This window comes from Harmonia axyridis, chromosome 2, assembly GCF_914767665.1.
Source record: "Harmonia axyridis chromosome 2, icHarAxyr1.1, whole genome shotgun sequence".
NCBI lineage: Eukaryota > Metazoa > Arthropoda > Insecta > Coleoptera > Coccinellidae > Harmonia > Harmonia axyridis.
The window spans coordinates 15,275,491-15,291,256 of record NC_059502.1 but is presented as its reverse complement, the minus strand read 5'-3'; the positions used below and the strand labels follow the sequence as shown (position 1 = coordinate 15,291,256).

The window sequence follows — 15,766 nt, the reverse complement described above, 5'->3', positions numbered from 1 at the left end:
TAGTTTATATTCAATTTCCAATTTCACTCTAGTTCATTTTGAACCTCACAATTTTATAGGTGTTCAAAAATTTATGGAAGAAATAATATTGAATAAATACAATTTCAATCAAGAAATATCCGATTAATACAAACATTTTTCATCCAGCTAACATTGTAGGTAATTATAAATCGTCTATTAAAAAATTAGACCAATTTTTTTCTTAATTTCCCAATTGATAATCATTTTACCTGCAATCTTAAATCGTCTATCAATTTTTAATAATTATTCTACTGATTCTTCAGTTTGCAAATTCGTATAATATCTGAATAAACTAAGTATTATTTGGTTAAGGCTTGATTTAATACACTTTTATCAAAGTATCTTGATTCCAGATTGAAAATCATCAATCAATACAATTTTTATGTTTGATTCATTATCACAATTTTATTGTTTTTTCTGTTTTGTGTAGAAAAAGAGATATTACTTTAGCTTCTTATACTCATCTGATGAAGCTAAGGTATTGACGAAATAATGTTGGAAGTTAAAATGAAAATGAAAATCTTATTATTTATGGTATAACGTAATCTTGATATAGATTTCCATCGAATGATAGGATATCCATTATGATGTTTCCTAAGGTATAAATTGTTTTGTCGAAATACATCTGAATATTATATCTACATTATTTCAAATACATCACAAAAATACAGTAATGATTAAAATGATCCACTCAAATCATTATAGAAGAGAAAAAATGTGAGTGGATACTGAAGACATGATGAAATTTCATATTCACATCATTTAAGATATGATAAGTCAATCGCACTTTCCTGATAATATTCACAAACACAAACGGTAAAAAGGTCGAGAACACTAATGGTGCTTCAAAGTAGAATACGCTATCATTAAATACATTAGATTTTCAACATATCCTCGAACACATCAATTGACATTGCAGATAGCTACATTGTGGTCGCATAGAGCAACATCCCATGGGTTGTAGACCACAACAATTATTTTGAGGAGGAGGACCAATAAAAACTGGAGGTTGCTGTGGAATTGGCATTGGCATTGGCAGTTGTGGAAAATAGACTGGTGTTTGTGGTGCACAGCCAGGCTGTTGTGGTACATTGACAGGTGGTTGTGGTGCATTGACAGGTGGTTGTGGTGGACAGATGGGTGGTTGTGGTACATATACAGGTGGTTGTGGTGCATATACAGGAGGTTGTCGAACAAGTACAAATATGAACTTGGGGGTTGAAGGTGCAGAAGGGATATTCTGAGGTATTATTGGTGTGTTTGGCTGTGGTATCAAACTGGTTGAGCCACCAGATGCATCAACTTTGATGCTATTAGTATTAATATTCGTTATGTTAATAGGAACATGTATATGGTTAGTGTTGGTTAAAGTATTGTTGAGGGAGATGACACTGGTACCATTTACATGGTTAGAATTTGATACTTGATTATTTGTTTTGGTCTCAGAGGGCACTGGTTCAACAATCTGAGCTGGTGGTGATACTGATCTAGATGCAGGTACAGGCTTAACCTCTTCACGCTCTGGGCGGGATATATTTGATGTTGGGCATTCTATATCGCAATTTTTCGAACAAGAAACTGTCCTACATGAGGAACAAGGTGAACAGCAAGACGGTCTTGGACAGCAGTTTGTTGTCACTGTCGTCCGGCAACAATCGTTGCAGGAATCACCATCACTTATCCAAGTGGTCAGTAGAAATATCAGAAATAGTTTCTTAGCCACCTGAAAATCGAATATTTCAGTCCAGAAACAAGAGAAAGCCAACAGTGGGTAATCGTTTTTCCCAAATGCCGGATAGTTGCTGATTTTTAATTTTCGGGGTAGGTTCGAAGTCTAAATACTAAATACTAAAAACAACATTTTGGGAGCAAATTCTAGAGGTCACAATAAGTAAAAAGTTCCATACAAATATGGGTCAGCAATTGAGCCGTTTTGGAGATAAAAGCGATATTCGGTTTTCAAAATACCATGAATTACAGAAGTTATTCGATTTATTTTTGACTTTTACTGTTTTACAGATGGCATATCATAGAGTCTGGAGAGTCTACATGTGAAATTACGCGATAGAATTTTTGCAAACGGCTATTTATTCTTCTAATTTTTCGAAAGATTGTTTACTGTTATGTTGGATACACAAATAATTAAACTACTTCTTAGGACACCTCAATTCTGAATCTTGTTCACCTCACAAATTTTATCGATCAATCTACTGTTCAAATTCTTCAATGATATGTAAGGTGTACAAATCTCAAGGGAAATTGAAGATAGGAATGATTCGAACAAAACAATCGACATGGCAAAAATTTTTAAAAAATCTAAATTGCGAAGATGACATTGATAAAGGAGAGCCTTCCTCTGAAGTGTTCCAAATTATGAACAAAATATGAAATCAACTAATATGAAAAATGGATCTCAGCAAATTTTGAAACTTACCATCTCACTCACTGGTTGTACAACGAATAACAAAATGTTGCATTATTTTGTTAGTGAAATGAAAAGTTATTGCAAAAAATTAGATTCACAGTGACCTTCACCAGAAATTCGGATAGCCTCTGACATCTAATTTTTACACGAGAGAAAGTTATGATGACAACTGCATAATTCGATAAAAAATTATTGAATCAATGATGCAGTTACATCATTATTTTGTTGATAATTCCCTTTCGTGTTATCTCTCTCGTGTTATTGCAAGTGATCCTAATTCTTGCGCGAAAAATTATCGAAGGTTGCGTATAATTAGTTGTATCAATCTTCGTTTTAGAAGATAAATTTGATTTAGATTAAAAATAACTTCAAGGAATGTATCATTTCTGATAATTTTCACAATAACTGAGATGGTTGTTTCTTTTGTCTAGGGACAGGAATTGATTATTCGAATTTAAACGATGATTAACAGCCTATTTTGAGACAAATTAGATTTAAATTGTATCTTTACAAGCCCAGGGCCGCCGCCAGGAGCGGCATACCGGACATTTTGCCGGGGCGCCAAATTGTAGGGGCGCAAAGTCAGTTAATAAATGAAGACTTTTGCACCTTCAAGAACTACGTCGTCTTTTTAGTATAGACTCATCGTGGTACTTTTGAACAATGCAGGACGTTTTTTGATGAAAACGACAAAACGTCGTTTGATAAATTTGACTAGGTCAAAGTCCAAAATACAATTTCATATCAAACTGAAAAGAGGAGAGAATAACAGGGAAACAGAGGAATAACAGAGGCTCCTTCAAAAAATTCATATGAATTAGGCAAACCAGGGCGGCGAAATTCTATTTTGCCGGGGCGCCAAAATGTCTGACGACCCTACATATGCCCTCCATTTTGGAAATTTTAAATACCTCTTTTAAAGTTCATAGAATAAATCTTTGAAGTCCTTGAGAAAACCATAATTGTAAGAATTTCATTTGGATTGGATTTGAATTCAACCAAATAACTAAAAGGAAGGTATGGTCGATACAAATTTGTGAAGAATAATCCAAAAATGACAAAAGAATAAATCCATGATTTTGAAGGAAATGATAAGTATCTCCCCAATGAAATTGTTGCTTGACAAAATGGACCATAAATTTATAAAATAAAGCATAACTGGAAAATTTCATTCGTTTTAATTTTCCATCGCACTCAGAAAATCCACTGAGATTTCGGAAACATTTTCCAAATTCTCAATTCAGTCGTGAGCCTCACTTGTCATTACTCCGAAATATAAATTCGATCATTTTGAAACATTTTACATTTCAAGGTGAAATTCGACGATTTCATTGAATCGTACAAAAATTTCCACCTGAATTTAACCGAATAAATTCTTTCATTAATCTAAAATTAATCTTTTCGAATTCGGCATGAATATCAGTAAGTAAATTAATGCGTGTTATATACAGTGTGGAACAGCCAAATGGAATAAATTCGATAACGGATAAATGAGGGCGTGTTGGGAAAAACGCTTGGATACGTCGATTGGTATTTTTAACTGCGCATCTTTTTCAAAAAAAAAAAATTATATAGGGTGCGTCATGTGACAGTGGCCAATACCAACTTTCTTATTTTAAACGCAAGCCCCTGTATATTATTAATTTTTTGGATTCTTCAGAAAATTCTAGACATAATTCATGTACAATGTGCTATACCTATCTTCAACTGTTTCGGAAATATTAAGTGTTTTCAGATTTATTACAAAAATTAACATTAACAATAGAAAATTATTTTATTTCACAAATTCGCTACATTACATTCAATACTTATTTCCCATTTAGCTCTTGATAATGAGAAAGTAAACAAAAACCATTCCTGCGTTTCTTTTTACTGATATGAAATGAAAAAAATACAAAAACAGTTTTCTTTATATTCGTATAAAACTTCAGTAAAAAGAAACGCAGGAATGGTTTTTGTTTACTTTCTCATTATCAAGAGCTAAATGGGAAATAAGTATTGAATGTAATGTAGCGAATTTGTGAAATAAAATAATTTTCTATTGTTAATGTTAATTTTTGTAATAAATCTGAAAACACTTAATATTTCCGAAACAGTTGAAGATAGGTATAGCACATTGTACATGAATTATGTCTAGAATTTTCTGAAGAATCCAAAAAATTAATAATATACAGGGGCTTGCGTTTAAAATAAGAAAGTTGGTATTGGCCACTGTCACATGACGCACCCTATATAATTTTTTTTTTTTTGAAAAAGATGCGCAGTTAAAAATACCAATCGACGTATCCAAGCGTTTTTCCCAACACGCCCTCATTTATCCGTTATCGAATTTATTCCATTTGGCTGTTCCACACTGTATGTAATGAATGTAATGATAACGCTACGTTTTTTGTATACATACATGTTTGTCATTGATCAGCCTTATTTTTATGTATAGTTGTGGGATGAAGCAACGCCTGTGAATGTTTATTTATAGAAACTCAATTCTAAATCTAATAAAAATTGAAGGAATCCATCACTTCATGATAGTTGATTTTGTAAAAGGAATATAGCTTAATGAATATTCCACTGAACATGTATACGAAGACAACTTTAGGTCGATCAGTCTTATAGCAATCATTGGGGGTAAAATAACACTTTTTACGCTAATTTTTCTGTGTGAAATGAAATTGAATGAATACCAGATAGACGAATAAAACAATCCTTAATAAGTGCATCGACGGGTATAAACAAAAACTCATTAAAAAAAAATGAGGAAAGCAAAAACTTTTTCATCAATTTTTTCACTGACTCTGAATCAAGATTTTGAGAGCTCGATTGAGTTTTTTTATACATATTTTGACATGCTTAATTTTCACGTTCTACCTTTTTTGTACCACACTTCTTGCCAAGTTTTTCAATGAATTATCGTTTCATTTCAAAACTAGGCACCAACATGAAAGTATTTTTTTTCATGAAAAGAAATTGAGACAATTTTCCAATTGAATTCTTCATTTCACGTCTAGTAGCCGTATGAAGTAAAGAGTTTATTCATAATATCAGCTGATTTGTCCACGTTTTCTAAAAAATCATATCGTTTCTCATTTAACATTTTAATTGACTTTTTGTGACCATCAGAGGGGAACTTTTGATACAGAGTTTTCAGGATTCAAAGGGGCATCTAACCAGAACTCCGAAACTTTCCATAAAAATCAAATAACGAGATAACTTCGTATTTTTTCAGTGGAAGTGTTTAACAGAGGTCAAAAGTTTCACATTGTTTCGTTAGCAGAGTTTAAATATTTTATATCCGTTCTTGTTCTTGGCTATTTATTCGGGATTTTGGATTTCCAACTCACATTAAACATTTTTGTCTATGGAGAATCATTTACATCTATTATTTCCTAAAATAAGTGTTTCTATATCTATAAAGTTACAGCTCTTCAAAGATACGGGATTTTTTCCTTCACTATGTGAAACTATTTTCATTCCATTGTCCAGATCTATCATTTCACATTTTTATGTATGCTCTTCCATTTATATAATGTTCTTGTTGTAGTTTATATTCCAATTATCTTTTTTATTTTTTGATTCACTTGTAAAGTTTTTGTGTTACTCATCTCTTCATATGAAAGATTATTTTTGAATGAGAAAATATGAACTGCTTTCAAGGTATGCCTTTAGAGGAATAACTCTGTCTCTCTTTTTCTGTGAGCATTACATACCTATAAAATCGCCATGATGATAGCCAACCTTCTTAAAGGAGACGGCACATAAAGAAGAAGAAGAAAATGCGGATAGTTCGTTACTATCAACTCAGAGCTAGCGAATTAGAAAGGGTGTTTTTTTTAGAGCTATAGAACTTTAAATTGCAATAAAACAAGGATGGATTATTCGATTGACATGAATTTTATTTTTCCGCAAGATAATCTTGTGGCATTGAATTTTAAATATGATTTCTGGCATTTGACCGCCACGGCTGGCTTGGATGTAGCCCAATCTGGACGTCCAATCTTCGATGATTTTTTCCAACATTTATGGCCGTATATCGGCAATAACACGGCGAATGTTGTCTTCCAAATGGTCAAGGGTTCATGGCTTATCCGCATAGACCAATGACTTCACATAGCCCCCACAGAAAGTATTCTAGCGGTGGTAAATCACAAGATCTTGGAGGCCAATTCACAGGTCCAAAACGTGAAATCAGGCGGTCACCAAAGGTGTCTTTCAATAAATAGATTGTGGCACCAGCTGTGTGACATGTTGCGCCGTCTTGTTAGAACCACAGCTCCTGGACCTCATGGTTGTTCAATTCAGGAATGAAAAAGTTAGTAATCATGGCTCTATACCGATCACCATTGACTGTTACGTTCTGGCCATCATCATTTTTGAAGAAGTACGGACCAAAGATGCCACCAGCCCATAAAGCGCACCAAACAGTCAGTTCTTCTGGATGTAACAGTGTTTCGACATACACTTGAGGATTAGCTTCACTCCAAATGCGGCAGTTCTGTTTGTTGACGTAGCCATTCAACCAGAAGTGCGCTTCATTGCTAAAAATAGTAGTGCGCGATACGTATTCCGCACAGAACCATTATTTTCGAAATAAAATTGCACTATTTGCAAGCGTTGTTCAGACTTGAGTCTATTCATGATGAGTTGCCAAACCAAACTGAGAATAAATCATTCGATACCTGTTAAATCGGTTGCCATCTTGAATAGTAATGCCAACTTAAAATTATATACCCGTTATTAATATTCATCGAACAGCCTTATAGGTACAGGGTGTCCAAATTCGATGCTGACTAAAAGCATCTTGAGAACTATAAGAGTAAGCGAAAAAATCTTCAAGGACTCCCGATTTCTTTATATCAGAGTGCAGATCATAGATATCTTGATTCGTTCTCGAGTTTCTGAAGGTTTCTGCTCGAGATATCCGAAAATTTCTAAAACGGATGACACTTTTGGAAAACTAGAAATCTGTAGCTAAAAAAACTGCGATGAAAAATAGAGGGTGCCCTATTTTGAAAACACAAACTCTCCTCTAAATCTCTAAAATTGTAATTACTTTTTATGATCAATTATGAGTATTATATAAACCATAAAAATTACTAAAAAAAGTCTTAGAATTTTTAGAATATCTCGAACAGAAACCAAGATATATAATTTTTTGAAAACGTCCTGTAACCCTGTACACATTTCAACATCCCTAAACCTCTGAGAAACGAATAAAGAAGACAATGGTCCATTCAAAATGATGCACTAACCTTTCATTCAAATTTTTTAAGCGGTCTGCAACACTTTCACAAAGTAATAGTGGCGTTTTCTCAGAAGAAGCTCATTCGGTCGATATATAAAGTAATTAAAACTTTTCAACGAGCTCGAAATTACTGCGGGAGCACATAATTACAGCATGGTAGCAATTAAATTTTCCTCAAGAAATTCCCGACCTCAAATAAGAGGGAAGAATAATATTGAAAGTTCGGCTTTAGAGCCTCATCGCAACGCTGGTCACTGCTGACAAGAATGAAATCAAGGCAATTATTGAGAAGAATGCTTTGAGTGGCAGAAATGCGAGTGAGAGTTATTATCGTAAGTAATTGCACAAGTGCATCAAAATTACCGATAATTTTGCATGACAGCGTGTTGTCATAAAAACTGCATGAGTTCATTTTCCTTTTTAGAGAAAGCCCTCCACCTTCGGTGTCCGGCTCTTTCTCCAAAAATGAAAATGACCGAATGCAGTTTTTCAAAGAAAACACGCTGGAATGCGAAATTATCCGGTCATTTTGATGCACGAGTGTAATTCGGGGGAATATTTCCCGAATAAACTGTTAACTTGTCAAAGTGACATAGATTCTATAGATGCCATAAATTCGAACTGTGTAAGATGCATAGAAACTATGCATCTATGAACAGAACAATTATCGCAGTGCTATTTCGCTTCCTATAATGCAATTATCGTAAGTAATTGCACAAGTGCATCAAAATTACCGATAATTTTGCATGACAGCGTGTTGTCATAAAAACTGCATGAGTTCATTTTCATTTTTGGAGAAAGAGCCCGACACCGAAGGTGGAGGGCTCTTTCTCCAAAAATGAAAATGACCGAATGCAGTTTTTCAAAGAAAACACGCTGGAATGCGAAATTATCCGGTAATTTTGATGCACGAGTGTAATTCGGGGGAATATTTCCCGAATAAACTGTTACATTACCTGTCAAACTGATTTAGAATGGAATTGCCATAGATTCGAACTGTGTAAGATGCATAGAAACTAAGCATCTATGAACAGAACAATTATCGCAGTGCAGTTTCGCTTCCTACAATGCAATTATCGCTGTAATTTTCGATAATTGTTCTCCAGATACATAGAATTTTTGACAGGAGGGAAATATTCGCCGTAATTTTCGATCATTGTTCTCCATTTACATAGAATTTTTGACAGGAGGGAAATATTCGCTGTAATTTTCGATAGTTGTTCTCCATTTACGTAGAATTTTCGACAGAAGGGAAATATTCGCCCAAATTTATATTGAATCAGTTATTGATATCATACAGAAAAAATTATATCCACAAGTATAAGACATACAGGGTGGTCTAACGAAAACTTTACACAACTTCCCGACTTTAAAATGAAAATTTGTTAAATTCCTCGGACCTGTCAATTTCTGATTCGAGGGGGAACAACTTTTACGTAACTTCAACCCCCTAACTGGGGTGAGTACAACTCCTTTATTTGGAATAGGAAGGAGGGGTGTTGTGACAACTGATTTTGAAGATAGTATTGAGTACCAGCTGACCCTAAAATTTCGCTTCAAAATAGCCATCGATAATGAAATAACAGCGAAAATGAGAAAGAGGCAGAGTGGAATTTATCCCGAGAATATTATTCGTATCCGATACATTTCAAAGGTATTTAGTAGTAGTACTCTTCCACTATTTTATCTGTCATTTCGTTATCGATCGAAATTTTGAAGCGAAATTTCAGGATCAGATAGTATTCGTTAAGATCTTCAAAATAAGGTATCGCATAACCTTCCACCCATTAGGGGTTTGCAGTTACGGGGATGCGAAGAGGAAAGAAGTTGTTCCCCCTCGAATCAGAAATTGATAGGTTCGAGCGATTTTCCAAATTTTCATTTAGAAGTCGGAAAATCGAGGTTTTGAGTTTTTGTTGGACCACACTGTATGTGTAAATACCTACCGGCAAAATTATACAAAATCTCAACTAAGTTTGTAGTTCATTTTTTCTTCAACCCTTCGGCCGATTTCAGCTATAATTTTTTTGGATTGTAGTTTGATTTCTTGTGGACATAAATATTCAAATGCCATCCTCAGTTAGGACATCGTTTTCTGTTATATTCAGGGGCAAACAAGAAAAAGTGAAAAGTAAGCGTTTATTGAAAACACCCTGTGGAGCTAATCGTTAACAGCTGATAATGTTTACGAACGCTCAGATATTGCCTCATCTTTTCTCAGAAAAAAGTGAACTGAACCTCGCACTCTATAAATGATAAAACAACAGTAAGCAAATTTTTATTCAATAAAAGTCCTGTATTATCATTATCATTATTATTATTATTATTATATGACACTGGTAGTGTCATCTGTGCGCCATGCCAGAGACCTTTGGAGGAATGCTGATTAGTAGGTACTATTTGGTATGTTTACGACAAAATGAAAAATTTACGTATGTGGAATCAAACTCCCACAATTTCTTATGCTAGCGAAAAATAATTCAATAAGGTATCATTATATATGATTAAATACTATAATCATAATGTTGATGTAGATTCAAATCTTGTAGAATGTGGAACAAAGCACAAAGGGATATTCTTCATTTCTTTATGATCATTATTTATTTAATCAATCATATTATCTCGTGTTCTTGTATTTCTTGAATATTCTGGTTTTATTTTCGAAGGAATATGAAGAATAATTAGCATTATTCGTTTTTTTTTCTCCTGATCTTTTTTTTTGTCGATATTCCTGACCTATCACCTGTGGAAAGAGAACAGAAATTTATTGCTACGTCAAATGTGTCGGATCTCACCACTGAAAAATTGCATATACCTAGTTGAAAACACATCAAGAAAGCATAATATTAGGATAGCAGGAATAACAGAATAACAGAGACTAACTGGCTAGATGTCGGTAATTTAAAGCTCAGGACATCATAATTCATCACTAAGGTGGTAATAAAATTAGAAGAGATGGGGTTGCCTTCATTATCCGTTGCTCTGTAAATGATACATTGTTGCATCTAAAAGCAGAATCCTATCTCTCAAATTGACTACAATGCTAATTGTGATGAATATCCTGCTGGATCTATAAAATCACGGAATGGTCTGTTTGGGTGATTCGAATATGGATTGAATATCCATTCGCAGGTTTATGGCCAAGCGCCGCATGGACTGAAATGAAAATAACATAAAAGAATTTCGACTTCACACTCAACTTTACAGATATCAACGAACTTTGTAGGATTTGTACTGAGGGAATTCAACTTCTTGAGGATTTCTATGAAAATAATGAAAATCTGGACATGTGAATATATGAAGTGTGTTTTTTTAGAGCTACAGAACTTTAAATTGAAATAGAACAACGATGGATTATTCGATTGACATGAATTTTATTAATCCGCAAGATAATCTTGTGACATTACATTTCAAATATGATTTCTGGCATATGACCGCCACGGCTGGCTCGGATGTAGTCCAATCTGGACGTCCAATTTTCGATGACTTTTTCCAACATTTGTGGCCGTATATCGGCAATAACACGGCTAATATTGTCTTCCAAATGGTCAAGGGTTTGTGGCTTATCCGCATAGACCAATGACTTTACATAGCCCCACAGAAAGTAGTCTAGCGGTGTCAAATTACAAGATCTTGGAGGCCAATTCACAGGTCCAAAACGTGAAATTAGGCGGTCACCAAACGTGTCTTCCAATAAATCGATTGTGGCACGAGCGGTGTGACATGTTGCACCATCTTGTTGGAACCACAGCTCCTGGACATCATGGTTGTTCAATTCAGGACTGAAAAAGATAGTAATCATGGCTCTATACCGATCACCCTTGACTGTAACGTTCTGGCCATCATCGTTTTTGAAGAAGTACGGACCAATGATTCCACCAGCCCATAAAGCGCACCAAACAGTCAGTTTTTCCGGATGTAACGGTGTTTCGACATACACTTGAGGATTAGCTTCACTCCAAATGCGGCAGTTTTGCCTGTTGACTTAGGCATTCAACCAAAAGTGCGCTTCATCGCTAAACAAAATGAAATGGACGTAGTGCGCGATACGTATTCCGCACAGAACCATTATTTTCGAAATGAAATTGCGCTATTTGCAAGCGTTGTTCAGGCGTGAGTCTATTCATGATGAACTGCCAAACCAAACTGAGAATAAATCACTTGACAGCTGTTAAATCGGTCGCCAACTCAAAGTTATTTATCTCGAAAAAAAAACACCCGTCATTATATTTCTCTATGGATTTCGAATTTTTGATCTCAGGTCCTGGTTTTGATAAAAAAAAATTATTAATAGGCGTATTGAACAATTTTTCTTACTTTTTCTCATATAAAACCTTCAAGATAAGTCAGTATTTTATGTTTAAAAATCGCATATTAAAACTTGGGTTATCTTTGTGATTTTATATTCTTCCAAAAAATTTCATATTTTTCCAGTCTCAAATCTCTTTTTTTTTCTAGTATTGTAGCTATGGAAATTTTGTTTCACATAAAATTTTCCTGTTGACTATGGACCTAAACAAGACACTCATATATAAAAAAATTGAAAGCCCAGATATCTTCATTGACCATTATTTCAATGATTCACTTCGAATTTTTGAATTTAAAGGATTTTCGGCAGTATTTTAATGAGGTGCACCATAATTTGATATTCAAAAACCCTTCAAATCATTCTCTCACTACATCGACATAGGAATAGTTACCTACGGAACTTCTTGAAACTTCATTCCACAATAGAAACTCCCCCACAAAGAGAAATATTGCGGCATTCGAGGTCAGTGAGACGTGTAAAAGTTTCTTCAGATATTTGATTTGGTTAGACGTTTGCTCCATGTGTACTTTGCCGGCAATCTCAGCCACCCTTAGTTTTTCTTGGTAGTTTTCAATTTAAGCCACCTGGTTCTTGATGTTTCCTTCACAGAACAGTTTTTCATTAGGATCCCCTCTGTTCCCTGAGAACTTATTGAAAAACACGTGAAGTGGAAAATTTGTCTGTTGAAGAAGTCTCCAAGGATTTCTTCCATTCCGAGAAAATACGGAATGAGGATTTTATACAATAGTTTTTGTAGGAATGACGTTCATTATCATATTAATTGTTTCTTTGGAATTAGATAGAAGGCAGATTTTGGAGAAGGTTTTTCGAGTTTGATTAGAATTGAACATCTATAGTTAGGTACTCCAGGATAACTTCGAGTAAGAGATTTCAGAGTTGATATTTTTGGTGTTACTATGAAATAACAATGTAAAACACCAAATAAAAGTTTGGGCGGATTACATAATCTGAATCATAAAAAACTCAATAAAATATGGGAAAAAATTTGCCCAAAACTTCTCCCAACAAAAACTAACAGTTCTTACAACTTGAAACTAACAGTTGTTTCGTTTTTGATATTTCCGTAAAAATAGATGCAATCAGATTGAGATCTGCGTGTTCATATAGAATAACTCTTGTATCGATTATGCTACATTGGCATAGACCTTATCTTTCACGTGGTCACAAAAAAAGGCTAAAGATGTAAAATCACAAGATCTCGGTGGCCAATTGTGATTACCTCTTCGAGAAATAACACGGTCAGCAAACTTGCAAAATTGCAATTGTTTCGTGGTTTGTGTGATACGTAGCAATTGACCTAACGCTGGCGTCACCATTCATTTCGGACATGGTCAAGAACATCTCAAGGGTCTCAAAATAAACAGCTATGTCAGACTATATGGCAATTGAATTTGACGTTGATGCAACTGCTTCAGCTGATGTTGAGTGCAGGATACCCAGGAAGACTGACTGAGAACTCTCTGTAGCCCATCTAAGTTCTGAACTGAAAGGCCTGAAATACAATATCAGCTCCAATGAGGATCTGGAAAACGCCTCTGCTCATTTCACATCATGTCTGAAGAGAGCATTCGAAAACATTTCTTCACTCAGGAAGAAAACGATCTCCAGAGAAGTCCCTTGGTGGAATAATCATCCTGAAAACCTCAAAAAACGACTAGGAAAGCTTTTAAAAGGCTAAGCGAGAAGGCAACTGGAATGCCTATCGACTGGCAACTGCAACAAAGAGGTCAGGAAATCCAAAAACAGGCCTGGAGAAGTTTCTCTGAGGAAATAGCCCCAGCAGTTAGCTCATTAGGTACTATCTAAGAATCACTCCAACCCAATTGGTCAAATAAAGAAGCCATGTGGAAACTTTACGAATTATCCTGAAGAGAGACTAAGAGTTCTGCAAGAGACTCACTTTATAGTCTCCAGGCAGTTTACCACCGATGATGGGGCCTCCGCTCTGGAGGTATACAATCTCACCAGGAAGGAATCTCAGAAAGCTGGTATACTATTCACACCAGAAAGAATTGAATGGGCGATAAAATGCATTCAGCCCTTCAAATCAGTAGGCATGTATGGTATCTTTCCGCCCAAGCTTCAGAAAGGTGTTGAAGTCAGTATATCCCCGATAGTTGAGCTTTTTAAGGGAAGCCATACACATCTTTATCGGTGAATTCTAGCCATGAAAATTATGAATATTAGCTCGGTAGCGCAATCCATTCATTGTAGGAGATGCATCAGCCTCATTTTCGAATGCGTATAGAGTCCAATCACACAACCAGCCCAAAAGACGCACCAAACAGTGATACGTTGAGGATTCTGCTCATAAACCTAGGCTTCGAGGTGAAAATGAGTCTCGTCATTAAAGATGATTTTTTGATGGGAATCAAGGACACAATAAGTGAAGATACGACGTTGCTGGTGATCGACCGGCTTGAGTTCTTGTGTTCACAGAACTGTAAAAGCCGTAAGATTGAAGTTTTTATACTATATTCTGAGTGATGTCGTTTTTGGAATGCCTTATTTACAAGATTCAAAGGAATCGGCATACTTGGGTTCTCGTCTACACTATGGGCTAGAGCAGCAATATTGTCAGTTGTTTTTGAGCAAAGTTCACGGTTTTGAATTTTCACAACACTAACTTGCCCCAACAGCTCAAACTTTTCTACCAGTTTCACTATTCCTGGCCGAGAAGGTGCTTCACGACGACCCAAAAGTGCTTTAGTTTTGCTGCGAAATTTTTAATGTTCTTGTAGTGAATTTAAACCATTTGATACCGTTATTAAAACGTGCAATGTTTCATTTTTTGTAATGACGTAGTTTTTACTTGTCAATAGTCAAATTGGAAAACCCTTTGGATAAAGAAAAAACATTCTTTCTCTCTCAAATATAACGCAATTTTCCGCCTCCACATCATCTTCATCATCCAGCAAAATGCTCTCGATCTGCGAAGACGATCATTTTCAGCGCTCTATCGAAATTGGGGGATGAAAATTGAGCCATGTGTATGTATCCTTCTCCCATACCTCTTCACCGAACACCCCCACACGTTGATAAAGAAATGAATTTCCGTCCTATTTATTCCGTGAATTTATTCCTTCCAAACTAATCTCCCACCTCGGCAGAAGCAGGCGAAATTCCATCTGTTGTTTCCTCACAGCATTGCAATTGCTTCTTCACTTGAGTGGCACGTAGCGCCGTCTTGTTGAAAATTCATCGTCCATATCACAATCTTCGAAATCCAGCCATTAACAATCATCATTAACAACTGTTGCAAAAGCTTCATTTTTGTATATGTAAAGTCCAATCACATCACCAGCTCTAAAATCGCACCAAACATCAACACGTTGGGAATGCGAAGGCCTTTCAATAATCAATCTTGGATTATCCGAGCCTTAAATTCGACTATTCTGCTTATGAATATAGCCTTCGAGGTGAAAATGAGCCTCGGTAATCATTTTTGATTGAAATTCCAAATCATTTTGATATATTTTAAGGACCCAATCATTGCCGTTGCGACATTGATGGTGATCGGCCAGCTTGAGCTCTTGTGTTAAATTACCTTTAAAAGCCTTAAGACCTAAATCTTTATCCACAATACGGTGTAATGTCGTTTGTGGAATGCTAGTTTTCAAGATCGACAAGGAATTGACAAACCTAGGTTTTCGTCAACATTACGGGATGAAACAGCAATATTCTCAGTTGTTTTTGAGTGACGCACATGGTTTTGATTCTCTTGATCACTAACTTGTTCTACAGCTCCAAT

At 35.3% G+C, this 15,766-nt stretch overlaps 1 protein-coding gene across 1 annotated transcript; it reads right to left on the bottom strand.

Annotated features, from left to right (window-relative positions):
* Positions 1-439: 439 nt before the first annotated feature.
* Positions 440-2,609, bottom strand: LOC123673528 (pollen-specific leucine-rich repeat extensin-like protein 4). The gene is made up of 2 exons (XM_045608063.1): positions 2,456-2,609; positions 440-1,744 (listed from the first exon to the last, which is right to left on the bottom strand). Exons 1-2 carry the CDS (start codon positions 2,456-2,458, stop codon positions 905-907), a joined length of 843 nt encoding a protein of 280 aa, XP_045464019.1. The 5' UTR covers positions 2,459-2,609; the 3' UTR covers positions 440-904.
* Between the last annotated feature and the right edge of the window lie 13,157 nt (positions 2,610-15,766).